We start from the raw sequence: 27,742 nt of genomic DNA, 5'->3' as shown, positions 1-27,742 counted from the left end.
CGGCGTATAAAAGTATAAATAATAAGACGTATGCTGACATAATCACTTTCTAGTAAAATTCCTTAACTAATATAATTAAACGACTTGAAAGTTAATGATTTTCGATTGAAAAACCGAAGCAGCATGAACATAATCACCCCTGCTAGCATTCATTAATAGTTCAAAACGTGATCAGAATAGAACACCAAAACGAAAACCGAACGATACATTTTCAAAGATATGTTGGTAATCAAAATAATAAATTAGTTCCAAAAATTATCATATATATAACTCCGAACTCTTGAAGCCCCAGATCATCACACTACAGTAATTTAATAATTTAATTTAATGTTAATTTCTTGATTATGATAATTACTGATGAAGCTATCGACGAAGCCTTCATTTCCGTTCTTATAACAAAACGGTTTATATAAAACTCAGGTGAATGTTAGCCAGCTTAATTGATGGTGACTCCACAATTTCACTAATTAACGTTGGGGATCAAACTCACATTGCACCTCTTAATTAGAGGCCCATTGGAACCCCTCCCTGCTTAGCTACCATATAGTAATTAACATAGTTACCATCTGATATACTCAGTATAAACAGCTCACTTGAGTCTAACACGTGACCAATATAATTGCGCTCACGTGGTGTGAATTTAGTCCAATCTTCATCCCCGAGTCTTAGTTTCTAATTCTTCTTGCTGAAGAGCGATTTCTTTGGTTTTGCGAGTTCTTTTTTCTTTTCCTGCTGATTTCTCACCCTGGAAAATTTAAACAATAAGCTCAACGTGATACATGACAATAGACAGTTTTTGGGTTTTCCAAATAGTTTCTGATTATTCTGATTTGCGACAAATGATATTGCACTGTTAGGATAAACGACGTTTCAAAGTAACAACTTCTTATTCATGCTCAAATTATTTGTTATATAGTAGTGTTGAAAGTATTAACACGTAGAGGGATCACAACGTAAATATGTACTCGGAAGGTTATGAAGAGATTAGCAAGGGGTTTTTAGATAACTCGTTATGGCCAAATTTGAATACGACTCAAGAAAAAAAATCAAATTCTTTTAAATTATTAATTTAAAGAACATAATACGACGATTTATTAAAAGTTGAGATTACCAGAATCTATAGTCAGTAAGATCCAAGATCTTCTCTCCATAATAATCGTCAGATAAGCTAGTACTAGAGCTGCAGCGGTGAAAGTTCACCCTCCTGTTGAAATCCAGCAATCTCTGCGGAGAACAAGATTGGTTAAAGAACACATGAACACTATAACTAGTGGGTTCATTTTGATTCAGGAGAAATGTTTATACGCCATTAGAAGCAGGGGGGTTTGTAGAGCAATCTTTTATGTTTTTGTTTCTCATTCCATGTTTTGCTGGTGGACCGTTCAAATATATAGACCCACCTTCCTCTCCGCCACAACTTTGCCATCATAAATAAATCACACTAAGGGGTCGTTCACATATTACGTAATCATTTTTAAAAAACATTTTTACCCCCGGCCCCCCCCCCCCCCCTCCGTAATCAGTTTTACACATAGTTATTGTGTCAAAATTACACTAGCGTAATCATTCGGAAACGCCCCCCCCCCCCTCAGCTGATAACGTAATATGTGAACAACCCCTAAGACCCCGCTCATTGAACACCAACCGTCCCCCTCTCATTGAACACCAACCGTCCCCCCCTCATTGAACACCAACCCTCCCCTCTCATTGAACACCAACCGTCCCTCCTCCCCCTCATTGAACACCCCTCCCCCCTCATTGAACACCAACCGTCTCCCCCCTCATTGAACACCCCTCCCCCCTCGTCCTTAGTAGATTATTAAAATAAAGTAGAGTAATGTCAGTACCTCATTGTACTGCTTGCTTCGTCTCGAGAGGAGTAAAGATGTTTTGGAGGTGAGGTAAAAGAGAGAACCTCCCGTTAAAATGGAGAGGGTTACCGTACCCGCTCCTATCATAACGAGGGAGTCAAAACCCCTGCGGATATATTAATTAAATTATTACTAGTTAAATAGATAGTTTATTGATGAATTGGCGAATACAAAACAATTGCACAACTTTTATCTTTTAACATAGGATCTATAAATAACTCACATGATCATAGTTGGCTCGGGGCCAAAGTATTCCGGGAACCAAGTATAGGAAAGAGCTCCGTAACCAAGAACACCTCCACCAAACCCTGACCAGGCCTGAGATAAAGAGCTATAGGACTCTGGGTGCTAGGAGTTATTGTTCAGCAACATTGAGACAATCGAATGACTACTAAAGATTGTAATTTGGAATTATTTCATGGTGTTATTGTTGTTACGATAACTAAAATAAGACTTATAACTATAAAATAACACCACTTACCATTGCAAGCTGTCGTATCTTAAGACTCTTCTTCATGGTGATGAAGTCCTTGAATCCCATGGGAAGGTGATATCCTACAGGGGTGCTGTACGCATCGTTGATGGCAGATATCCTGGCGAGAGCTGCTTCTCCAACCGGTTGAAGTGGACTGAGAGGCTCCAACACTACGGTATCATCCACCCCTGCCGCTGATTCCTCCTCTATCGCTGTGAAATCTGCGTCTTGTACGGCATCTTCTGGTGCTGCTTCGGGTACCGCCTCTAGTGCTGCTTCTGGTGCCGCTTCTGGTGCTGCTTCTGGTGCCGCTTCTGGTGCCGCCTCAAGTGCTGCTTCTGGTGCTGCTTCTGGTGCCACCTCAGCCGCAGCGATTGATGCAGTTTCTTTAATAACATCAGTTACTGCTTCAGCAACCAACTTTTCAGCCACCTTTTCTCCAACCTTTTTAGTGGTTTCAGTTATAGTTTCGATAACTTCTTCGGCGACGGGTTTTTCGGTTTCGGCAGCAGTTATTTCTTCAGCAGCATCAGCTACAACATTTTCAGCTGCAGCAGGGATTTCCTCAGCAGCATCGGCTACAACTTCTTCAGCTGCAGCAGAGGTTTCCTCAGCAGCATCAGCTACAACTTCTTCCGTTTCTGCCACAGAAATTTCATCGGGAGCATCTGCAACAACTTCCTCGGCTGCTGTAGGAATTTCCTCAGCAGCATCGGCTACAACTTCTTCGGTTGCTGCAGCAGAAATCTCTTCGGCGGCATCGGCTACAACTTCTTCGGCTGCAGCAGAGATTTCTTCAGCAGCATCGGCTACAATTTCTTCAGTTGCTGCAGCAGAAATTTCTTCAGCAGCATCGGCTACAACTTCTTCGGTTGCTGCAGCAGAAATTTCTTCAGCAGCATCGGCTACAACTTCCTCCGTTGCTGCAGCTGATATTTCTTCAGCGGCATCGGCTACAACTTCTTCCGTTGCTGCCACAGAAATTTCTTCAGCAGCATCTGCAACAACTTCTTCCGTTGCTGCAGCTCTTATTTCTTCAGCGGCATCGGCTACAACTTCTTCGGTTGCTGCAGCTGATATTTCTTCCGCAGCATCGGCTACAATTTCTTCGGTTGCTGCAGTAGAAATTTCTTCAGCAGCATCTGCAACGACTTCCTCGGTTGCTGCAGCTGTTAATTCTTCAGCGGCATCAGCTACTACTTCTTCGGTTGCCGCTACTGAAATCTCTTCAGCAGCATCTGCAACGACTTCCTCGGTTGCTGCAGCAGAAATTTCTTCAGCTGCATCAGCTACTACTTCCTCGGTTGCTGCAGCTGATATTTCTTCAGCAGCATCGGCTACAACTTCTTCGGTTGCCGCAGCAGAAATCTCTTCAGCGGCATCAGCTACAACTTCTTCGGTTGCTGCAGCTGATATTTCTTCCGCGGCATCGGCTACAACTTCTTCTGTTGCTGCAGCAGAGATTTCTTCAGCAGCATCGGCTACAACTTCTTCGGTTGCTGCAGCTGATATTTCTTCCGCAGCATCGGCCAGAACTTCTTCGGTTGCTGCAGCTGATATTTCTTCCGCGGCATCAGCCATAACTTCTTCTGTTGCTGCAGCAGAGATTTCTTCAGCAGCATCTGCAACAACTTCTTCCGTTGCTGCAGCTGAGATTTCTTCGGCGGCATCGGCTACAACTTCTTCGGTTGCTGCAGCAGATATTTCTTCAGCAGCATCGGCCAGAACTTCTTCGGTTGCTGCAGCAGAAATTTCTTCCGCGGCATCGGCTACAACTTCTTCGGTTGCTGCAGCTGAGATTTCTTCAGCAGCATCTGCAACAACTTCTTCCGTTGCTGCAGCTGAGATTTCTTCGGCGGCATCGGCTACAACTTCTTCGGTTGCTGCAGCTGACATTTCTTCAGCAGCGTCGGCCAGAACTTCTTCGGTTGCTGCAGCAGAAATTTCTTCCGCGGAATCGGCTACAACTTCTTCGGTTGCTGCAGCTGAGATTTCTTCAGCAGCATCGGCTACAATTTCTTCGGTTGCTGCAGCAGAAATTTCTTCAGCAGCATCTGCAACGACTTCCTCGGTTGCTGCAGCTGTTATTTCTTCAGCGGCATCAGCTACTACTTCTTCGGTTGCCGTTACTGAAATCTCTTCTGCGGCATCGGCTACAACTTCTTCGGTTGCTGCAGCTGATATTTCTTCAGCAGCATCGGCTACAATTTCTTCTGTTGCTGCAGCAGAAATTTCTTCAGCTGCATCGGCTACAACTTCTTCGGTTGCTGCAGCTGATATTTCTTCAGCAGCATCGGCTACAACTTCTTCTTTTGCTGCAGCTGATATTTCTTTGGTTGCTGCAGCTGATATTTCTTCCGCGGCATCGGCTACAACTTCTTCAGTTGCTGCAGCTGTTATTTCTTCCGCGGCAGCAGCAACAACTTCTTCGGTTGCTGCAGCTGAGATTTCTTCCGCGGCATCAGCAACAACTTCTTCGGTTGCTGCAGCTGATATTTCTTCCGCGGCATCGGCTACAACTTCTTCAGTTGCTGCAGCTGTTATTTCTTCCGCGGCATCAGCAACAACTTCTTCGGTTGCTGCAGCTGAGATTTCTTCCGCGGCATCAGCAACAACTTCTTCGGTTGCTGCAGCTGATATTTCTTCCGCGGCATTGGCTACAACTTCTTCAGTTGCTGCAGCTGATATTTCTTCAGCTGCTTCAGCTACAACTTCTTCAGTTGCTACAGCAGAGATTTCTTCGGCAGCTTCAGCAACAACTTCTGTGGTTGCCGCAGCAGAAATTGCTTGAGCAGCCTCGGATAAACCAGTTGCAGTTGCACCTAACGCCTCAGAAAGACGCTCTTGGAGAGCCTCTGTTTCTTTGTCAATTAGATTCATAGCCTCGACGATTTCCAGCTTTGCAGCTTTTATTGCGGACAGGGCCTCAGCAATCTTGGACAAAGAGTCCGGATCTTTCCCATCTTCATTTACTTTTACAAAACTGACTGGTTCAGACGCTTTCTCGGACAGAGTTCTAGCGATGACATGGTGGTACTGGCGGCACAGCGAGGTTAGTCTGACTCCTCTAATCATAGTACAGCAGTCATTCTAGAACCTAAAAAAGTCGTGTCGTAAGCATTATGAAGAAATCTAAATAAATCTAGAAATATCATGGTAGATTTGTAATAACTATTCGTCTTGTAAAAGTTTAAATATGGCAAATTTTAGTGGTCACAGAAACGAAAATAGAAGTAGAATTTTAAATTATCATCGAAGACTACAAGTACAAATAACAAAAGGGTATAAAAACATTTCGGCTACCATTAATTTAGGTAGCCGGTTGCCACATAAGTGCCGATTTTAAAAAGCTGCTAAAATGGTCTAAAAACCTTAAAATTATGCATTTATTCAAAGAGCTCTTGAGAAATAAATTAATTCAACTGACTTCCAGCCGGGAAAACCCCATATTTGGTAATCAATCAATTTGAAGTTTTTTATCAGATTGACTATCTTTCAACTACCTAAAATAAATTCAGCATCGTTATATCCGATCGAAAAGCAATCTCAGCTTTTTATTTTTTCTAAAAACGGAAATCCTACCACATCGTTTCTATCATTTCATACCATCAATGCAGCCAAAGTCAAATTTACTTTTAAAATAAAGCTTATCTTGAGGCTATAAATCACGCTGCCTAAAAGTTAAACGTAGAAGGGACCTCGAACGAGTTCTCAAAATTATAGCCTCCCTGATTTTCGATCATCTCACTTCGTTTCCGATCAGTTTCCCTATCCGCATACTGAATTAAACTCTCCATATCCTTCTTAAGATCATCATCCACACACTTCATGAGAACTTCATGCCCGCCCTCGTTCTGCATGAGGAATTCCAACAATCTCTTGAATGTGGTGAACTCACATGGTGATGTTTCCTCGTCGTCTAGGATTGTGTCGAAACATTCCAGGTGCTCCAAGTCAAACATTCCTGCAAAGGGGGGAAACTTACTTAATAATTAATTAATAAATATATTTATTATTTTCTTTATACCTATTTATTATTTAAGATTCTTACTTCACACCTATTAATGAATACATCTTCTTCCCTTCTCTTAATACATTTATAATAACTAATGCGGCAAGAATTTTAAACTAATACGAGTATACTTCTCTAATGACAGAAACACAGTGAAGGAATGTTTCAAATACCTGACATGTCTCCAGGAACGAACTCCTCTAGTTTTGTAAGATACTCTGTGCCCTCGTCATCCCACTCATCATCTTCTGATTCCAACTCCTCATCCCCCTCTCCTGCCTCCTCCCCCTCCTCCCCCTCACTCTCCTCATTCTCCTCCTCCCTCCGCAACTGATACGCCACCCTCAGGTTCTTGAGTAGTGTTATGAAGTACGGTATCAGCTTGTCCGCTAAATGGTCGAATGGTTTAGGAGCTGAGGGGTGCATTATCAGCTCACACAGTCCCAGTACTGCTACCTGGGGGATTTGTGACGTTATGTTACGTGATGTGACGTCATGTCACTTGGTAAGTATTATTATTTTAACTACAGATTATATTATTTCAGTTAGTATTGACATGAATGTTACGATTTCAGTTTATTTATATATTACATTGTCAATAAACCGGTTTCAAAGCCCTTAAGGGTGGCCCTCGGGTCTTTAAAACAATAAAACAAAACAATGTTACGAAGTGTGACGTCATGTCACTTGGTGTGACGTCATACTCATATTATGTATTACCCGAAATTACGTGAAATGGCGTCGTAACTACGACACATAATGTTACGTAATCACTCTGTTACAGTGGCGTAACGTTACGCCACTGCTCCTGTTACTCACCTTCTTGTCGTGTATCCCAATGAAGACCTCAGCATCACTGAAAAGCTGGTTAAAGAACTGTTCCACCACGGACTCGGAACTGTTAGGTAGTTTGTACTTGTCCAGCAGGTGCATTGCTAGTAACGGGTTATACCAGATAGCTGAAAGGACTGTGTCACAACTCTAAATAATTATACAGCTGGTAATTAGAACTAGTAATTATGGGAGGATGAACATAAAAATAGGCTGACAGAACAAAATATCATCGCATCATATTTCACTTAAAGCTTAAAAAACTTCTCAGTCATCGCATCTACTAGTACTATAACAGTTATTGTAATCATCTGGTTATAGACGTAGGTAATGATAGAGAGTGACTGAGTGGGCCAGTGAATACAAATTTGTTATGACACGTGATGACACGTGTCATAACAAATTTGAGTCCTAAAACAGGACTCAACCGGTCCCAGCCGAAATTGTGTTGACCCCTGTGTTGACCCCTGTGTTGAACCGTTTTACAGTAAGCTGAGTGGCTATATCCCACATCACATCAGCTGAAGATTTACACATGTATTTTGAAAGCTCCTGCTAAAACTAACTTTTCGTATCTCTTATATGTTTTAAAACAAATCCCCCTCCAGGCACATCACGTGACTATTTACCTGCAACTACGACGAGAAGTGCCATGTTACGTAACATGACGTCACACCACGTAACATGACGTCACACCACGTAACATGACGTCACACCACGTAACATGACGTCACCAATCCCCCTCCAGGCACATCACCTGACTATTTACCTGCAACTACGACGAGAAGTGCCATGGCACGAAGTTCCTGTGTCTGGACTGATTGAGCGAGCTTATCCAGCGCTAGGGACATGAACATGTGTAGCATGTGGTCTATCTTGCCTCTGGGGGTGGGATTTATTAGTTTGTTAATTAATATTCATTTACATTGAATATCTTACCTCTGAGCAGTGAGCAGTATAAGCAACATTTTATAGTTTGTTATGTTAATTAAATGATCCTTTATCGGTTAAGTGAGGAGAAATCAGGAGGTGACCGGGACATGATTTTAGGCCTGACCGGGACCGGGACCGGGACCGGGATACAAAATGTGACTTGACCGGGACCGGGACCGGGACCGGGACTGAGATTATCAATTTACCGTGACCGGGACCGGGACCGGGATCAATAATTTCTGTGATTTCTATCTTACCGGGACCGGGACCGGGACCGGGACCAACAATCCAATTTTACCGGGATGACCGGGATGACCGGGATTTGACCGGGATGACCGGGATGACCGGGATGACCGGGACCAAAACTGGTATTCTCATATTGAAAGCTGCAACTTTCATTTACATTATAATTGAACAATTTGAATAAGTAATAACTAGAATATTAAATTAGAAAAAACTAGAAAAAACCCGTCAATATGGGGCATGGGCCTAATGTACTACACCAATAATGTTCATGTACTGATTACTCAAGTTCACCATCATTCCTCATTCCTCAATCAATGATCCCTCAAATTATTCAACAGTTTCATTCTCCAATTCCAATTGACAATTGGGCGTAGCCCGAGTTGAAAACTTGATGTTAGTTTGCACTTATGAGTTATGTAACGATATTAGTTACCTAAACTTGTTTAGCAATTTTAAACATTGTTTTATTTGGCTCAGAGGTTGTTTAAAGATGAAATTCACAATGAATGAAAGTAAAAACTTAAAATCACAGTGAATGAAATTATGTAAAAGATCCCGGTCAAAATTCCGGCAAATTTGAGTGATTGACCGGGACCAGGACCGGGACCAGGACCAAGAATCCTGAATTAACCGGGACCGGGACCGGGACCGGGATCATAAATCAGCATTTGACCGGGACCGGGACCGCGACCGGGATGAAAAATGTGACTTGACCCGGTTTACCGGGACCGGGACCGGGACCGGGACCGGGACCGGGATAGCTCAAAATTGCCAATCCCGGTACCGGGATTCCCGGTACCGGGAATCCCGGTCACCTCCTGGGAGAAATGCGACAAAGAATAAGGTTCCATTTTTTGAATAACAATGATGACCTCATTTTAAGGTTAACTTACCTGTGGTTAACAATGATAACATCATTCTAAGGTTAACTTACCTGTGGTTAACAATGATAACCTCATTTTAAGGCTAACTTACCTGTGGTTAACAATTATAACCTTATTCTAAGGCTAACTTACCTGTGGTTAACAATGATAACCTCCACCAACTTCAATGCATTGTACTGTGGATCTTCACTCTCTTGTTTCTTCAGTACCGTTTTAGAAATATTGTACATTATCTCTGTAAAGATAATTTCTTAAAACTCTTTAGAATGACATATGATAATCATGGTAGGGACACGAATTTTATCGATTAAAAAGTACTGAATTGATGTATAATTGCTTGAAGTTTGAACCATATAAGATTAATATTCATTAAGAATCCAGATATTGAGCAATTTATTTTCCCGGTACAACCAAAATATTATTGGTATTCAATCCCGAATAAAACGTCACAAATTATTGATAATCGACTAATTGATCGGTAATTACCAATATATTGAGGGTTTGATAAAAATTTGGAGGAGTCTACAGTTGCGTAGTTATGTAGAGCTCCCATCATGTCTGGAAAGTAGTCGTGACCGTCGTTTTTAAACGCTTCGTACCTGAGGAGATATACTGTTTCACTTTCACTATAACTTGTACCTGAGGAGAGACTGTTTCACTTTCACTATAACTTGTACCTGAGGAGATATACTGTTTCACTTTCACTATAACTTGTACCTGAGGAGAGACTGTTTCACTTTCACTATAACTTGAGATGGTTGCATGTTGAGGGGCCGGGGGGGGGGGGGGGGGAATTATCGCCGATTTGTCCATTTTCACAATCCGTTTGTACGGTCCAATTTTTCGGAATTTATTTGTGGTAAATAGTGGTGAAACGAAATATACAATGCTCGTCTTCTTCGCTAACCAATTACCAAATGTCAAACATCGAGGTCTATTCTGATAAATGACGATGATTCTTGGGTGAATCTCATTTTCACGTGTTAGTGACCAGTAGTGAACGTCGAGTGACCAGTCGTTTATAAATACTAGCAGGAACCCGTATAATATAACCCTAAACGGTGTCAAGACTCAAAATACTAAAATAATTATTACCTATTTAATTGGCGTTTTTGACACCACTTGGGGGTCCAAATTTTCGGCTCTAAAATCATTATTCCTTGGCCAATTTTTTATTTTTTCATGCTGATTTGAAGGCCATTAAAGCATTTGACCCAGCCAAAAAAGTTCCAGTTGTATATCTTTTACGGTTTATGCGGAAAGTCGCGTTAAAGTTGATGCCGTGGTGTCAGTAAAATGGCACAGATATATATATATATATATTTCATGGCTGGACTTCTACACAATAAAAGAAAGCGGTTGTGATTAGATCGTCGAAAGTCTTTGCATCATTTATTTACATCAATTCTCAAATTATTTGTTATATAGTAGTGTTGAAAGTATTAAAACTATCGTCTCGCTTTATATATAGTAAGATACGTCCAGTTGTCATACATTTCATGGTTTGATACAGTAATCGTGATAAACTGCAACTGTAAACTGACAGTAAGATGTTAGTTTGTAGAGCTGTGACTTGGTTGAGGTAATATCTTGGGACGACTGAGTAATGTTGAAAATATTTTCCTGTACCTGATTTGTGAACAACAGATCGATGACATAAAATCCAGCCGTCAAATCACTGATAGATTTGTGGAGATGAATTCTATTCTCGTCCAAAATTAGTACTGAGTAAAAATTTCTAAGTATTTTGCAGACGGTATACCTTATCATCAGGTGGGTAGTTCTAAAAATTCACCATATTTGGTAAAATTTTGGGGTTAAAATGAAAGGAATGTCATATCGTTAAGTCAGTCGATCACCAGATCCAGATAATTCCATCACGTGACATAAAACAGCAGCACAATTTCAATATGATTTCAAAACACAGACTAAAACAATATCAGTATCTATGTGTCACGTTTATACTGCTCTGTGAATATTAAACATGAGCAGGGTTCTATTAGAAATACCATGGTGATATCTCACAGAGTTTGGAGAACAGACAGACAGGAATCTTAACAATCTCAACCAACATTCCAATGATTGAACAAGGTGGGTCCTGCTCGGAGAACCACGTGATAGATGCGAAGTGGTATAAAGCTGACAAGGTATCAGGAGATTCTTATCTGTTGTTATCAACAGCTCCTGATCTTCTTGTCTTGTAGATTTTCAGGAGCCCTCCTGATTTTCAGGAGCCCTCGTGAAGTGCTCTGTAAGGAGCATGTTGGGTTACGAACCCAACTTATTGTTTTATTTGTATCATGGAATATATTTTTGTTCAACACTTCCGTATAGCTAATTGATGTTATCAATCAGAGCGTCTATAATTATGATAACATGAAAATATAACCTTTTACTTTTTCACACTTCATATAAAAAATGTGTGCATTCCTTTGCTTGGTGTGGTTTAAAATGTATGATTTACACGTGCTTAGTGGTAAACTTTGCTCGGGAATATCATGATAGATTTATTGATAGCTTGGAAATTATTTTACGGACTAGTCTGCGGACTGGGTCGGGCTGCTCAACATTGTTTTCACTTTTTTCTTGATCTAGCTGTTCTTGCTATCCTTCAAATTCAATTTCATATTTTGTTACTACCGACTTTTTAACTTTTTATCGTTACTTAGTTAATATATGTATAAATTATAATTAATAAAACAATCTAACAGATATCTGTATTATCTTATTATTATTTTCTATTATAATTGATCGTAATGATTTAAGCACTATTAACATTTTCAAATTTTATCTCGATCTTTTATTTTCATTTTTATCACCAAGTTTGAGTATCTGTATACGACATTTTTTACTTTTTGGTCATAATGATCCCAGTAAGATACTTATTTTTCCACATAATGTACAGTCAGCTGCTCTGACAAGCCCAACCAAAGGTTTTCCCATACAGTCAAACTGTTTCTCAGTTCTTACAGCGCATATAATTTTAGAAATATCTGACAATAACCTGTAACAATCGTTCAAGATTTTTACAATGAGCACGTATGTTCGCAAATCTCCTTGATGCTAATTTAGGTCTAACATAACTTCCAATCTTCTTCTTATTTGAAAAATAATCCGCTCAGATTTAAAATAGTTAAACCATTTTGTGAGCAGCAATTCATGAAATTATTATATTTCAAAACTTAACAATTCATATCAAACTATACACCTACCAAGTAATTGAATGTAATCACGTTTCTATTAGCTAAGATAAATACCAAGATGAAAGAGCTTCTACTTCTGACACTGTTCTCTCTCCTTCTGCTGGCTACTAGAGGGGACCGTTTTAATGCCCTGAAATTTGGTCCAACACAAAACGATTACATCGTTTATCAGCCTGAAATGCAGCCATTTGAGACCGGGTTTACAGTTTGTTCGTGGATAAGAAAACTGGGAAGTGCACGTGCACCTACCTGGTTCTCATACGCTGTGAGTGGAGTACCCAACGAGATACAGATAACAGATATGGGTTCTCGCACCGCCATATTCGGGGACCAAGCTGAGCTAAAAAACCTATATACCGTAACCCCCGGCACGTGGTTCCATAACTGTCTAGGTTGGGACGCAACCAGCCAAACAAGGACCGTATACATTAATGGTGCACTAGTTGACAGCAAGGCAACACCTGCAGGGAGAACTCTGAAACTAGGAGGGTACCTCGTGCTGGGTAACGAGCAAGCAGGGCCGGGTACAGGAATGGATAATGTTAATATCTTGAACGGCGAAATTTTTAAGCTCAATATGTTCAGTAAGAAGTTGAGTGACGAAGAGATCAAGGAGATGGCAAGTGACATGTGCTCTGTAGTTGAGGAACTCTACGGTGAGGTTAGAGCCATTAAGTGGGACGACGTTCTCCTAAAAACAAGGACTGGAACTGTAACGGAGATTGAAAGTGGGTGTAGTAGTGCAGGCGCCATCAGCGGGCTGCTAGATTCCTTGGAAACGATGCAGGGAAAACTTCAACAGACAGAAGAGAAGCTTAACGACACACTTGCTGACCTGGAGAACAAAGAGCAACAACTTAACGAAACAACGAGGGAGCTTGATCAGACAAAGGAAGAAAAAGAAACTTTCCGAGCCGATTTGGAGAACAAAACCCAGCAACTGAACGTCTCGGAGACTCAACAACAGATGAAAATAGAAGAACTGGACACGGTGGCTGAGGAATTAAACACTACGACCAAGGAATTGGAAACTACGACAAAAGAACTGAACAGCACCACCAGAACTCTCAACAAAACTCAAGTACAGCTCGAACATGTCAAAGGTCTGCTGGGAGAGTCTGCCAACGCTACCATGAATTGTCTCCTGAATACCACCATAACTAATCACTGGGATATGCTAGAGTCGGAAACGTTCTTTGAAGCAGTGATTACCGGCAAAAAACTAGAAGTTCTGCGCAAGAGCATGCAAAACCTTGGTAATTTGTTTCTATAATAATATCATTATTATTTATCTCAAGATAAATTATATCATTGATTGATAGTCCATTATTTCATTAATTTCTATGTAAGAGCTTTAAAAGTTGTAATTGAACTTTTCATCTTGTCCTGAATAATCATTGTAAAAAATATTTCAGAATTTTCCGAAGGGATCAGAATGACGGAGGTAATGATACGCTTCCTCGATCAGATCAACGACGGTGAAGACCGGTGTGCGAACTATTCAAACTAACACTGGAAACACTTCGCAGGTACACTATTGTTTTTGCTCGCAAATTTTTGAAATTTGTTACTTGTTCCTAACTTTAGCATCTGTGTGATAAATGTTGTTAGTTGATATATTTAATTTAATTTCAAACAGTTAGAATGATAATTATTCCAGGATGCGATAAGAGGGCCGAACAAACGAGACACAGATAGACGAAAAGTACGATCAGCTCATAGATAACGATTGAGGAACTATATGAACCTAATTTACTTCGAACATGAACTTATTATTGCGTTTAACTTATATTGGTTAATTTTAAATAAAAGTTACCAGCAATAGCAGCAAATCTGGGGAAACTTGGTGGACATTGACTTTTTTCACACAATTTGAGTATGTTGACTTCAACATTATGTTGCAGCTCATTGTGGTTAATCTCAATGTTGGAGTGATGTTTTTCTGGCGCACAAAACACTGCAGTACGGTCATGTTGAATAATTGTGGTTAATGGGTCATCTATGTGGCCACTATGGTGGTTAAAATACCAGTTTTAGGGTTAACCACCATTTTGAGATATGATATTATGAACTGAGTAGTCATTATATTGAGATCATATCATGGTGCAACTATCACAAAAGTTTTCAAACCTCATTGGGGGCATTTTGTGGTCCTAATGGTGGTTAAATTGAAGATGAACGGTGAGCTATAAATATTGCTCTGATTATAGATGTATATTTTGGTTGTTCATTTGTGCATGGATGATAATTTTTTATCACAAATGTGCAATTTAATAGTATGGTTGATTTGAGGTGGTTAATATTCGTAAAAAGTACTAAAAAGATGGTTAAAATGTCAAAATTTATTGTTAACCACCAATCAAAACATTATTAATGATTTTAGTCAACATTTTATGGTCAACAAAGGACATTTGAAGGGTCTTGATAAAATTTATCAAGAAATGTTGTCATAAAAGTGGTTAAAAGGGCTATATTACTTGCTAGGCTGTTGAACAAGGCATCTATTAAAGTGAAAATTAACCACAATATGAACTTCAGATAATGGTTTGCTATCCAAATGAGTGTATAATTGTTTGCAAATGCATAATTGACCCCAAGTTCATGCATTATGATCAATGTGCAGCTATGGTGGTTAAAATGTCTCGAAAATACCCTATATTTGCACTAATTAACCATTTTTAGAGCACATATTAGCTTTGTAAAGCTATAGCTGGCCATGCTACATTATCTAGATATAACTACCTGCTCATTTATATGACCAGAAACATTGCTGAGTCCTATGTTGCGTCCATCATGGTTAATAAAGGTCTAAAATTGACCAAAATCAGTGTTTTTGGTCGTTTTAACCACCATACGGCCACACATTTTGTTGCATTATCTTTAAAATCACTTATTATCCTCCAGCTATCTCTCATAATCAAATATCAAAACAAAATAAGGCACAAAAAGTTCGGAGGTTGCTGAATAATGGTTAATTTGTGATGGCTTCTGTTGACCGAAAGTCCAAAATAAACATGTTTTAACCACATTGAGGCCACATCTAAGGTTTTATGGTATTGGGACCATAGTCAAAAGTTTTGGGCACCTGAATGGTGACCTCTGCTTTTGAAATTATGGTGATATTTCAATGCTGTGCCATACCAGGTGGTTAAGTACGCGCTAGCGCGCGCGCACGCGTACAAACATGGTTTTTTTGATATACCACAGTTGGTGGTTAACTGTTCTACATCAAACCTTCACTAAAAGTATTGGGCACCATAGTGGTGACATAATATATAAAGAATTTAAGCCTAGACTAAATATGTTGGCCTACAGATGGTTAAGTACGCGCTAGCGCGCGCACGCGTACACTATAACATAAACAAATAAACCACTCCACAGACCACATTTATTAATTTTTTTAATTTCCTTCTTCAACTATGTGTCAATGAACCATTTTTGTTCAATAATGACCATCAATATTAACTGTAGTACTTATATCTTCACTGTAGTAAGGGTTTGGGTGTTAGAGGTATAAAAAATGTCCACTAACAAATCAGTCATTTTTCGACTACTTAACCACCTAACTCAGCACCAAAATGTTCTGAGATTTTTTTCGTTGCACTATCATGAAGCTATGACATTTTTGGACCTATGTAAATAATCAGATTACTAAAATTCATAATCTTTGATTTTTAAGGGGGGGTTAAATGCTTCAAATTGGTGTATTTCAAAGTTTCCCCAGATTTGCTGCTATTGCTGTTACGTTACATACCTAATTCACCTGAATTTAAAATATGGTTTGTGGTTAATTTTGCCGTACTAACACAAAACCTCAATCAGTAATACTAATAGACAATCTGAATCACTAATAGATTATAGAATGATCTTTTGCTAGCGGTTTTTATATTTCGAAATCGTACCGTTAATATTCCGTATAAACTCTGTTAATTTTCTTACATTCGAATTTTTCGATTTGCAGTTTGTTATATTAGAAGGAGTCGAGTTGAATATTTTTAAACAGTTTTGAAATTAAATAATTATTTCCATAGAGGGACTTGGAATTTTAATTACATTGACTAATGTGAAATTTATCATTTACCAATTAGTTTGTTTAAAATATGCTGTCTTACTTTGTTTAATAGTGAAAACTAATAAATCTATTCTATAAAAATTTACTTTTTTATAAGAAATTGGTAGAAACCCCGAACAAGCTGTAATTACTATATATATAAATAATCATCATACTAAGTTATAAAGCTACAAATTACTAAGTGATTAATTACTAAGTGATTAATTACTAATTGATTAATTACTAAGTGATTAATTACTAAGTGATTAATTACTAAGTGATTAATTACTAAGTGATTAATTACTAAGTGATTAATTACTAAGTGACTAATTACTAAGTGATTAATTACTAAGTGATTAATTACTAAGTGATTAATTACTAAGTGATTAATTACTAAGTGATGAATTACTAAGTGCTTAATTACTAAGTGATTAATTTACTAAGTGATTAATTACTAAGTGATTAATTTACTAAGTGATTAATTTACTAAGTGATTAATTTACAAAGTGATTAATTTACTAAGTGATTAATTTACTAAGTTGACTAACATTTGGAAGAGCACGTTCCACATCACAGATGTTACACGAAGAGCTGTCAAGATCTGGATCATCTGAAATATCTCCTCGTAATAGTCGACTATTCCACCTTTTAGTACTGTCGATATTAGCTCTGAAATAAATAGTAGGTAGATATTGGCTCTATAATTTATAGTAGATATTAGCTCTGAAATAGAGTACCGATACTGCTACATACACCAGTCACCACTATAGAAGTACAGAAGTATAAACCTATAGATATACGTCAATATTCGCTCTAAAATTAATTAAGTACTAAAATAAGCAAATAGAAGAGCCACGATTAACGGGTGATTACTAAAAAATGGGACTTTTTTCAAGGGTCTTTTTAGTGTCGATAAAACTATTTTTGGTTCAAACCAATGAAACAGCGTTGTAAAGCGGGCAATTTTGAACAAGTATGTTCAATGACAAGCGCCCATGAGCCCATTTTGATTGGTTCAGGAGGGCTTCTTTCTTCAAACTCAAAAATCCGTCTGTACAGTTGGGCCTAAAATCGTGTTGGCGCAGTCTCTTCTTTTGTGCCCTAAGGCCCATGTATGCTTGCTAGCCATATTCCGGGCATGGACATGTGTTGCCAGGACTCTAAAGAAGTTCTCTATGGGTTGAGATTGTCAAAATTTACTTTGGTCGATCACTTTTGGGACGAAATTAACCCTATGGGCTGCAAGTAAAGATGTGGTTTTCGCAGAAAAATACGATCTAGCCCCATCCTAACGAACCACCTTCCACCCTTTGGGGATATTTTCTTGTAGGAACAACACCAGGCAAGGCTCCAAGCACTTTGATTTTTACGTGGTACCATTATAGACCATGCTAAAGCCGATAGTTTGACCTAGCCTCGATCTTTCACACGGTAAAATTTTACCCCTCAGGTAGTTTTGAGCTCAAATATCTTCTAACTGGTTTTAGCTACGCTGATGGGTGTTAAACCCTAGTCTTAAGCATACAATTCCCTACTTCTTGACGTATGGACAACAGTCAGACCGAAATACTTCTTCTCAACAATAGCAAAATATAGCGTTTAGTCAAGATTATACATATTTTCGAATTTGCTCACGACTTCCCATTTTTGGGTGTTATCTCTAATCTTAGGGGCTTTGACACCTTTCAGACAACAAACATTTAGTCATGTGACTGCCCTGGAAATATAACCGAGAGTACAGCCAAAACGGATCACCAGGGATCTCGGTAGGGTGCCGGTTATGTGGCTCACCAGCAGTTCCTATTGGGTCATTTTCGTAAGTGCTATAATACAGGATGGCCTTTTTGTCTCTGTAGCTCTGGCTACCGACCTCTGCTGCTAAAATCGCTTTAGGATGTGATAGATAGGAAGTTTAGGCATACTCTCTGCTAAAAATTTGTTGGTATGGAAGCTTTAACTACCTGTGAGGCGACTTCTGTGAACAGTGCTTTACTGTAAAATGTTTATAGGACCCCTCCCCTAGTTCGAGACCATTATCGGGGACAAAGATCAACCAATTTGATCAAATGGGGGCGGAAACTGTTCGAGTATCGTTCAGAGTAACTGGTGGTTGTGGTAAAATATCAAAATTTTGTTCAGGTGGAAGCTGAGGAATTTAAAACATGTAGTCCCATTTTTTATTCATCACCCGTTAAAGCTCCACAAACCTGCGAGAATGTTCTCAATTTTCGGCATGATCTTCTTGTTCTGGGAGACAGCAGAAAGTAGATTCTGTATCGTGTTAAGTATTCCCATAGCTGTCATGGTTTTGTAGCTGCTGTTATCTTCGTCTTCTGCTTCCGCCAGTTCCTCCAACATTGCCTGAAGTTTAATTTAAGTTATCAGTTTGTTATTTCGGTTAATTAAAGAAGGTTAATGATTAATTTGATGAATACAAAACATTAGAATGACGGGAAAGTGCTACTTTCTCATAGTAACATAACGTACACGCATTTTCATTCCAGGCAAACATTATAAGTTCTATTGATCTAAACCTGGAATGTTTTGACGAGTTCTGTAACCAAGGGAACAGCTACAGTATGTATATCCTCACTGTACTTCTCTATTAATTCCTGAAATATGCTGATCACAATATTGGCAAAATTAAACTTAAAATCAGACTATACTTACGTTTAGTAGAGTTTAAAAAGAAAACAGTTCATAGCGAAAAGACATATTATCCATTACTCTATCGTTAAATATGTGAGAATTGAAACTTTTGCTGTTAAAACCTCGTTAGGAGGTTAGATCTATTCTGGTTAGGTCTAACCTGGTTAGGTCTATCCTCAAAAAACTTATTTGAACTTATTAAAGTCAGAATAATTGAACCGCGTAAGGACATTATCGCCTTCAATTACATAACAACTCATTAATTGTCCCAAAATTTCCCAACTTACCTGCATGACGTAGGTGAGATCCTCGTTCTCAGTCTCTTTTATAGAGACTAACAGTTTCTGTATAACATTACCTACGTGTGGTGCCAGCAGGTCTTTTGTTGCTGGTTGTTTCTAAAAACGAGGATTTTTAATCTATATCATACTTATTATTTATTAAGTATTAAAACCTGAAATAAACCTAAAAGCCAACAATGTATTGATTAATTTAACATTGTACTGAAAGCAGAATCCAACCTGCAGTAAAGACTGCAGAGCGAAGGAAGCTTCTATCGTAACTGGAAGTTCCTTATCATTCAACAGCAAAACTCTGACTCCTTCAAATGCAGTCTTCAGGTTATCACGGTTACTGAATTTCGCAGCAGCAAACCGCTGGATAGTCCAACACGCACGTGCTCGGAGGAAACCATGGGAACTGTTGAAGTCCCCGTACACGTGGGCCTGAAGCATCTGCTCTAGCTGGGAGGAGTATTCTGCTTTCTTGAGGAGTTTCTCAGCTACAGCTCCAATCAGATGCATTGCTCCGTCCTTTACACGTGGGTTGTATTGTTCTGGGGGCATTCCTGTAAAAACAGTTATTAGTATCACACCAAACATTCCTGTAACAGTTATTAGTATCACACCAAACATTCCTGTAAAAATAGTTATTAGTATCACACCAAACATTCCTGTAAAAATAGTTACTAATATCACACCAAACATTCCTATAAAAACAGTTATTAGTATCACACCAAACATTCCTGTAAAAATAGTTATCAATATCACACCAAACTTCAACTGTAATACAAATGGAGGGTAGGGTATTCCTGGGTAAATATTTTAAACATCTACAGTAAATGCCATGTCAATTGAGGACTAGTAAATAAGTAAATGGAGGAACGGTCTAGATTGTATTCTAGACTTTAATAGGGATAAAGATTGAAGTCATGGAACTTTAAGTTGAGGAACTACCTATAACAACTAGTTTACCTAGGATAAGAGTATCATTAAATAAAAACTAAATAAAAACTAAATAAAAACTAAATAACAAACTAAATAACAAACTAAATAACAAACTAAATAACAAACTAAACTAGTTTACCTAGGATCTGAGCTGCCCATATCAAAAGTGGATTTAACATGTTCTTTCTTTTCGTCACAACTTCCTCCAGCAAATTGAGTGCAGCAGTAACGGGGGAGACATAGTCCTCAAATATATCTGAAGAAATCCTGAGTTACGTACACGGTGGGAGGAGTAAAATGGATTCCAGGATAAATATAAGGGTCTAAGTACAATAACAGTGTGCTTCTAATTCACTCATTTTACTGTTAATTCTGAATAATCCCGAAAAGTTCCTATTTGTCGGATGTACTCACTACTCAAAGTGAAAGTGAAAGTGAAATTCCAGCAGAACTAACCGAACTTCATACGGATGTACTCATACGGATCCTCTGTCCATAACTCTTCATCTTCGTCAGTGTGACATAGCAAAGGGAACACTACCTGAAAGTTGATGATTAATCATAGGACTATCAGTAAACTTACTGATTCTTATAATTTAAACAACAATTTTGTTATAACATATCATGTATATTTAAATTGAATATCAGTAAAGGAGGGAGACCTTAGATTTTACATACTTTTTGAATAACCTCCAAGATTGAGGTTTTAAGAACTTTCCACGTTACTGACACTGTTACGCTAAGCTTCAGGTAGTCGAGGATTCTCTGAAAGAATGACTGTTATTTTACCCGGATAAGAATATTCTAGAATTCTCTGAAAGAATAACTGTTATTTTTCCCGTTTAAGAATCATTACAAAACCGAATCAAGTCGAATCCTGTATTTAACTACAAATCCAATTAATTACTTTTATAATTAACCTATTAATACTGGTAATTTTATTTAATTAAATGCTTACTTGGAGTACCCGGGGACTCATAAAGTTGCCCTGGTTGGTTTCAGCAAGTGAGACTAAGAGAGTGTTTAATACTGGCACTGCGAATTGAGAGGAAAAGAAATGTCCCAACTTCTTGTATTCCTGCGGTTAATAAATAATAAAGTAACCGTTTTAAAGAGGGGAAGCTCCAGCTTAACTTATCAGTACATAAAAATTGTTTGCTCATCAAAGTTAGAGATCTAGTGTAGGTATGAAACTGTAAAAATCAAATAATTTATCAATATGATCTGGACGTACACCGTTAAAAAACGTTAAATCTCGATAGTTTAAATCAAATTAGGACAGTTTTACAATATGAGGAAATATTGGTAGTGTTACTTATGATAAATTTACCTTGGAAATGTTGGTGGTGTTACTTATGATAAATTTACCTTGGAAATGTTGGTGGTGTTACTTATGATAAATTTACCTTGGAAATGTTGGTGGTGTTACTTATGATAAATTTACCTTGGAAATGTTGGTAGTGTTACTAATGATAAATTTACCTTGGAAATGTTGGTAGTGTTACTTATGATGAATTTACCTTGGAAATGTTGGTGGTGTTACTTATGATAAATTTACCTTGGAAATGTTGGTGGTGTTACTTATGATAAATTTACCTTGGAAATATTGGTAGTGTTACTTATGATAAATTTACCTTGGAAATGTTGGTAGTGTTACTTATGATAAATTTACCGAGGAAATATTGGTGGTGTTACTTATGATAAATTTACCTTGGAAATGTTGGTGGTGTTACTTATGATAAATTTACCTTGGAAATGTTGGTAGTGTTACTTATGATATATTTACCTTGGAAATGTTGGTAGTGTTACTTATGATAAATTTACCTTGGAAATGTTGGTGGTGTTACTTATGATAAATTTACCTTGGAAATGTTAGTAGTGTTACTTATGATAAATTTACCTTGGAAATGTTGGTAGTGTTACTTATGATAAATTTACCTTGGAAATGTTGGTAGTGTTACTTATGATAAATTTACCTTGGAAATGTTGGTAGTGTTACTTATGATAAATTTACCTTGGAAATGTTGGTAGTGTTACTTATGATAAATTTACCTTGGAAATGTTGGTGGTGTTACTTAAGATAAATTTACCTTGGAAATGTTGGTAGTGTTACTAATGATAAATTTACCTTGGAAATGTTGGTGGTGTTACTTATGATAAATTTACCTTGGAAATGTTGGTGGTGTTACTTATGATAAATTTACCTTGGAAATATTGGTAGTGTTACTTATGATAAATTTACCTTGGAAATGTTGTTAGTGTTACTTATGATAAATTTACCGAGGAAATATTGGTGGTGTTACTTATGATAAATTTACCTTGGAAATGTTGGTGGTGTTACTTATGATAAATTTACCTTGGAAATGTTGGTAGTGTTACTTATGATAAATTTACCTTGGAAATGTTGGTAGTGTTACTTATGATAAATTTACCTTGGAAATGTTGGTGGTGTTACTTATGATAAATTTACCTTGGAAATGTTAGTAGTGTTACTTATGATAAATTTACCTTGGAAATGTTGGTAGTGTTACTTATGATAAATTTACCTTGGAAATGTTGGTAGTGTTACTTATGATAAATTTACCTTGGAAATGTTGGTAGTGTTACTTATGATAAATTTACCTTGGAAATGTTGGTAGTGTTACTTATGATAAATTTACCTTGGAAATGTTGGTAGTGTTACTTATGATAAATTTACCTTGGAAATGTTGGTAGTGTTACTTATGATAAATTTACCTTGGAAATGTTGGTAGTGTTACTTATGATAAATTTACCTTGGAAATGTTGGTGGTGTTACTTATGATAAATTTACCTTGGAAATATTGGTGGTGTTACTTATGATAAATTTACCTTGGAAATGTTGGTGGTGTTACTTATGATAAATTTACCTTGGAAATGTTGGTGGTGTTACTTATGATAAATTTACCTTGGAAATGTTGGTGGTGTTACTTATGATAAATTTACCTTGGAAATGTTGGTAGTGTTACTAATGACAAATTTACCTTGGAAATGTTGGTGGTGTTACTTATGATAAATTTACCTTGGAAATGTTGGTGGTGTTACTTATGATAAATTTACCTTGGAAATATTGGTAGTGTTACTTAAGATAAATTTACCTTGGAAATGTTGGTAGTGTTACTTATGATAAATTTACCTTGGAAATGTTGGTAGTGTTACTTATGATGAATTTACCTTGGAAATGTTGGTAGTGTTACTTATGATAAATTTACCTTGGAAATGTTGGTAGTGTTACTTATGATAAATTTACCTTGGAAATGTTGGTAGTGTTACTTATGATAAATTTACCTTGGAAATGTTGGTGGTGTCACTTATGATAAATTTACCTTGGAAATATTGGTAGTGTTACTTATGATAAATTTACCTTGGAAACGTTGGTGGTGTTACTTATGATAAATTTACCTTGGAAATGTTGGTGGTGTTACTTATGATAAATTTACCTTGGAAATGTTGGTGGTGTTACTTATGATAAATTTACCTTGGAAATGTTGGTAGTGTTACTTATGATAAATTTACCTTGGAAATGTTGGTAGTGTTACTTATGATAAATTTACCTTGGAAATGTTGGTAGTGTTACTTATGATAAATTTACCTTGGAAATGTTGGTGGTGTTACTTATGATAAATTTACCTTGGAAATGTTGGTGGTGTTACTTATGATAAATTTACCTTGGAAATGTTGGTGGTGTTACTTATGATAAATTTACCTTGGAAATGATGGTGGTGTTACTTATGATAAATTTACCTTGGAAATGTTGGTAGTGTTACTTATGATAAATTTACCTTGGAAATGTTGGTGGTGTTACTTATGATAAATTTACCTTGGAAATGTTGGTGGTGTTACTTATGATAAATTTACCGAGGAAATATTGGTGGTGTTACTTATGATAAATTTACCTTGGAAATGTTGGTGGTGTTACTTATGATAAATTTACCTTGGAAATGTTGGTAGTGTTACTTATGATAAATTTACCTTGGAAATGTTAGTAGTGTTACTTATGATAAATTTACCTTGGAAATGTTGGTGGTGTTACTTATGATAAATTTACCTTGGAAATGTTGGTAGTGTTACTTATGATAAATTTACCTTGGAAATATTGGTGGTGTTACTTATGATAAATTTACCTTGGAAATGTTGGTAGTGTTACTTATGATAAATTTACCTTGGAAATGTTGGTGGTGTTGCCGTATCGTTCAAATATTCTCGTCATTAAGTGCATCGCCCACTTTTTTAGTTTCCACCAAACTACGTTTGGTAGTTCATCCTTATCATGGATATCTGTCACTTCCTGCAAAACATAATGTAATTATTTACTTACTTTAGGTGACATTCTGTCGATATAAAGTAATTGCCTAACTACAGGTATAATGAATTATATTTATTTCCACAAACAACGATGGTCTGATTTTGGAAATAGATAGACCAAAAAAAGGGATTGAAACTTAACGACAGTTTTCCAAGTTTTGGAAATTATTTTCTTACTTTAGGAACAGGTCTGGACATTATAGCCTGCAAGTTCTGGATCAGTCTGCCAAACACTGGTTCCGGGAACAACTCCGCCGGCATTCGAAACTGAAAGGAATTGTTCAGTCAGTAAGTTATAAAATCGATAGACTTCTTAAAATATTAATAAGAAAGTAAAAGTAAGTAAACTGCCCTAGCTTCAGACAAATCGTAAAATTGGGTGTGCGCGGCGCGCCCGCCCGCGCGGCCGGTCCATGCTTTCATGCTAAATGTTGTCACGAAAACGTCGGACCGGTAAAATAGCGTACGGCGTTCGCGCCAAAATTAACTACATCAAAGATAACTATTTAAATTAAGGTGTTTGAGTTGTACTCAAATCAGGTACAAACTCGGTAAATTTAAAGAATAGGGTGGATGTCGTCGAAAATTCCTTACATAACAGTCAATAATTAGATCTGTTACACTAGATAATTATAAATTAGATATAAATGTACAAACGCTAAAATCCACAGTGAATGACATCATTACCGACAGTAATTAATTGGCATTTACATTTTAACCGTGTAAATTTTTCAACCGATGAATAAAATTTCACAAAGAAACGTGGGGCCACTCACTTGGATGAGACAGAAGATAATCTTCAGTATCATTTTTTGGCTTGTTACACTTAGTTCTGAATCGTCCGTGTGTAATTGCGCCAACCTGAATTTAAACTTTGTCAAACACAAATGTAAACACCTGTTCTCGAACACATATCGTGTTTTCAAGTTATCAACGGATACTTTCAGTGCATTTAACCTTAAGACAGTCAGTAATATTTGACGTTCTTGAAGCCTTTCCAACATTTTGAGAGTAAGCACTAAGCAAGAAAATGTACACTGCTCGATCTTAGTCCTTAGCACAAAATAGTTAATATCAGAGGGCCAATAACTGGTTTGTGGTATGTATGTCATGTAGGTATGTAGTAGGTATGTAGTAGGTATGTAGTAAGGTATACTGTTCATAATAAGAGGTAAAAGTTAACAAACGAACACGCATAACAATGTAATGTTAAATACTTGTATACAAAATAAGTTTGGATTTTAAACAAAAATACTTCAGAACGATTATGTATACAGAATATTCCTCAGATTTCCAAACATGTACTACTCAAGATAAAATTAATTTGATTATTTGTTTAAGTCAATTTAACTGATCTCTTGACTTCTTGACCACACAAATTGTATACTACATAGTTTTTATTTCTAATCATCCTTTAACTCTTTAAGATATAATATGAAAGGTACCTTTAAGTTAATTACCATTTACCAAGTGTAAACCTAAACCGAGGGTACTCCATTTCTTACCTTTCAAACAACACTGGTAACACGACTGTCATTGCTTTGTTAAGCCCGTCTCGATCTTCAAGCTTTTTGTATTCGTACTTTTTAACGATCTGAAATAACAAAATTATATCAATTTTGGGGTAGCTTAATATTAATACCCACTCCCTCCCCCTTTTGAAGATTCACAGATGAACTATAATTAACGGCTATAAGCTGTACAAAAGGGAAAATGAGCCTGTTCCACACTTATACCAATACAAACTGACCTGATGAAGAACAAGGAGCGAAGCGAGCCACGCGCTAGCAGCACTGTCAGCAGACAAAGTCTGAACTATCTGGTCCATGATACCCGGCCAGTTGAACGGGTAGTCCTCACGCGCAATCGTCTGAGCGCATACACACAACTGTTTTCTGTGGAAAACAGCTGGTTTTTGTTTCACTTTCACTTTCATTCTTTTATTTTCACTCTCACAGGTATTTATTAATATTGTGTTTTAAATTAGATGGTGCTATACTTAGTAGTTATTACAAGCTTTTGACGTGTATAAATAATGATGATGAACAACAATTATTATTATTATCACATATCAATCTTACAAATGCCAACAATCCTAAAATAATTTAGAGCTGAAACGTGATGCTTTGTAAGATTATAACATGTCCCGAAAGTCAAATAGAATTGTACTCAAGTATAGAATTAAAAAGTTCACAACAAAAATGATTCATTAAACAAAATCAGTCGACACCAACATTCGAGATTGCATTTATAAAATTCCTGACTACTCAAACTTCCAGCCAACACATACCTGATCATATCATTAGACTTGACAACACATTCCAGAAAGTTTTGTCGTATCATATTCTTATCAACATCACTGATAGTGAAACAGTCCTCACGTACCTTCCAGTGCTTGGATACGATATTTTTGAAGTTTATCGCAGCTGAAGAGTATCCAATATCAAAAGTTAAGTTTTTTTTAATTCAGTTTCATTTTTGTTAACTGTTTAGACTTATTTAAAGAACCACAGTTCATGGATTGTCACCTTGACCACAGCCCCCTACGTATAATGTAAACACCGAAAGTGAAGATGTAAACATATTTTAAACTATAGTCTAAACAAACCTGCTTGAACAGCCTGCGGCTGTGCACTCTCAGTAAGCATCAACTTCAGCAGAGTCACACAAAACGTCGGAACTTGTTCTATCTGTATGGGATTGTTGTTAATCCTTCAATACTGATGTTTGCAATCATCATGCCACAAGATTATTCAACACTCAATAGAATTGAATATTGAATCTATTTACACTAAATAAAATAACCAGAAAAAACCAAACCTTCTTGAGATGCAGTTCAGCGGATTTGCGGATATTCTGATCTGGTGACAGGGTTCCTGCCAGAACGTTTTCTAACTCACTGAGGTCCATTCTACAGCCTGCAGTTATAATCTCATGAGCAATCATGAGTTTGCAGTGATTCTTATATAAGATAATCTAAATTTGATATTTTTTTACACAAATACTGCAAAAAGATTTTGACGATTATAGAAATACAA

At 37.3% G+C, this 27,742-nt stretch overlaps 3 protein-coding genes across 4 annotated transcripts; 1 reads left to right on the top strand and 2 right to left on the bottom strand.

Annotated features, from left to right (window-relative positions):
* Nucleotides 1–19: 19 nt before the first annotated feature.
* On the bottom strand, nucleotides 20–10,686 carry LOC134813733 (uncharacterized). 2 transcript variants are annotated; one of them, XM_063821602.1, is made up of 6 exons: nucleotides 10,653–10,686; nucleotides 2,353–5,436; nucleotides 2,095–2,189; nucleotides 1,848–1,977; nucleotides 1,112–1,224; nucleotides 20–745 (listed from the first exon to the last, which is right to left on the bottom strand). In XM_063821602.1, the coding sequence occupies exons 2-6, from the start codon at nucleotides 5,419–5,421 to the stop codon at nucleotides 673–675; spliced, it is 3,480 nt and encodes a 1,159-aa protein (XP_063677672.1). In that variant the 5' UTR covers nucleotides 5,422–5,436; nucleotides 10,653–10,686; the 3' UTR covers nucleotides 20–672. The 2 variants fall into 2 exon arrangements, with proteins under 2 accessions (XP_063677672.1, XP_063677671.1); XM_063821601.1 differs by lacking the exon at nucleotides 10,653–10,686 and having other exon boundaries at nucleotides 2,353–5,445.
* On the bottom strand, nucleotides 5,577–27,742 carry LOC134813734 (importin-7-like). The gene is made up of 23 exons (XM_063821603.1): nucleotides 27,525–27,742; nucleotides 27,313–27,394; nucleotides 26,995–27,130; nucleotides 26,455–26,599; nucleotides 26,210–26,298; nucleotides 25,481–25,565; nucleotides 24,882–24,971; nucleotides 24,562–24,687; nucleotides 21,340–21,459; nucleotides 21,060–21,146; nucleotides 20,838–20,922; nucleotides 20,521–20,637; nucleotides 19,677–20,002; nucleotides 19,443–19,553; nucleotides 19,041–19,118; nucleotides 18,714–18,867; nucleotides 17,055–17,175; nucleotides 9,739–9,851; nucleotides 9,385–9,487; nucleotides 7,959–8,071; nucleotides 7,178–7,317; nucleotides 6,532–6,814; nucleotides 5,577–6,310 (listed from the first exon to the last, which is right to left on the bottom strand). The coding sequence occupies exons 1-23, from the start codon at nucleotides 27,648–27,650 to the stop codon at nucleotides 6,021–6,023; spliced, it is 3,120 nt and encodes a 1,039-aa protein (XP_063677673.1). The 5' UTR covers nucleotides 27,651–27,742; the 3' UTR covers nucleotides 5,577–6,020.
* LOC134813735 (uncharacterized) lies at nucleotides 12,430–14,223 on the top strand. Its single transcript, XM_063821604.1, has 3 exons — nucleotides 12,430–13,711; nucleotides 13,871–13,984; nucleotides 14,116–14,223. The coding sequence occupies exons 1-2, from the start codon at nucleotides 12,514–12,516 to the stop codon at nucleotides 13,963–13,965; spliced, it is 1,293 nt and encodes a 430-aa protein (XP_063677674.1). The 5' UTR covers nucleotides 12,430–12,513; the 3' UTR covers nucleotides 13,966–13,984; nucleotides 14,116–14,223.

Source organism: Bolinopsis microptera, chromosome 4 (genome assembly GCF_026151205.1).
Source record: "Bolinopsis microptera isolate Bmic1 chromosome 4, MBARI_Bmic_1.0, whole genome shotgun sequence".
Classification (NCBI taxonomy): domain Eukaryota; kingdom Metazoa; phylum Ctenophora; class Tentaculata; order Lobata; family Bolinopsidae; genus Bolinopsis; species Bolinopsis microptera.
Note: the sequence above shows the minus strand (reverse complement) of the source record. Positions and strands in the feature narration are given on the sequence as shown.

Bases quoted from the DNA above. Each gene is read 5' to 3' on its own strand.
- LOC134813733 (XM_063821602.1), bottom strand. From the start codon at position 5,421: ATGATTAGAGGAGTCAGACTAACCTCGCTGTGCCGCCAGTACCACCAT. The intron at 2,190-2,352 runs GTAAGTGGTGTT...TCTTTATCTCAG, and splicing joins AGATACGACAGCTTGCAATG to GCCTGGTCAGGGTTTGGTGG. The intron at 1,225-1,847 runs GTACTGACATTA...TGTTCTCCGCAG, and splicing joins GAAGCAAGCAGTACAATGAG to AGATTGCTGGATTTCAACAG.
- LOC134813735 (XM_063821604.1), top strand. From the start codon at position 12,514: ATGAAAGAGCTTCTACTTCTGACACTGTTCTCTCTCCTTCTGCTGGCT. The intron at 13,712-13,870 runs GTAATTTGTTTC...AAAATATTTCAG, and splicing joins CAAGAGCATGCAAAACCTTG to AATTTTCCGAAGGGATCAGA.
- LOC134813734 (XM_063821603.1), bottom strand. From the start codon at position 27,650: ATGATTGCTCATGAGATTATAACTGCAGGCTGTAGAATGGACCTCAGT. The intron at 27,131-27,312 runs GTTTGTTTAGAC...GATACTCTTCAG, and splicing joins GCCGCAGGCTGTTCAAGCAG to CTGCGATAAACTTCAAAAAT. The intron at 21,460-24,561 runs GTAAATTTATCA...TATTAACCGCAG, and splicing joins ACACCACCAACATTTCCAAG to GAATACAAGAAGTTGGGACA.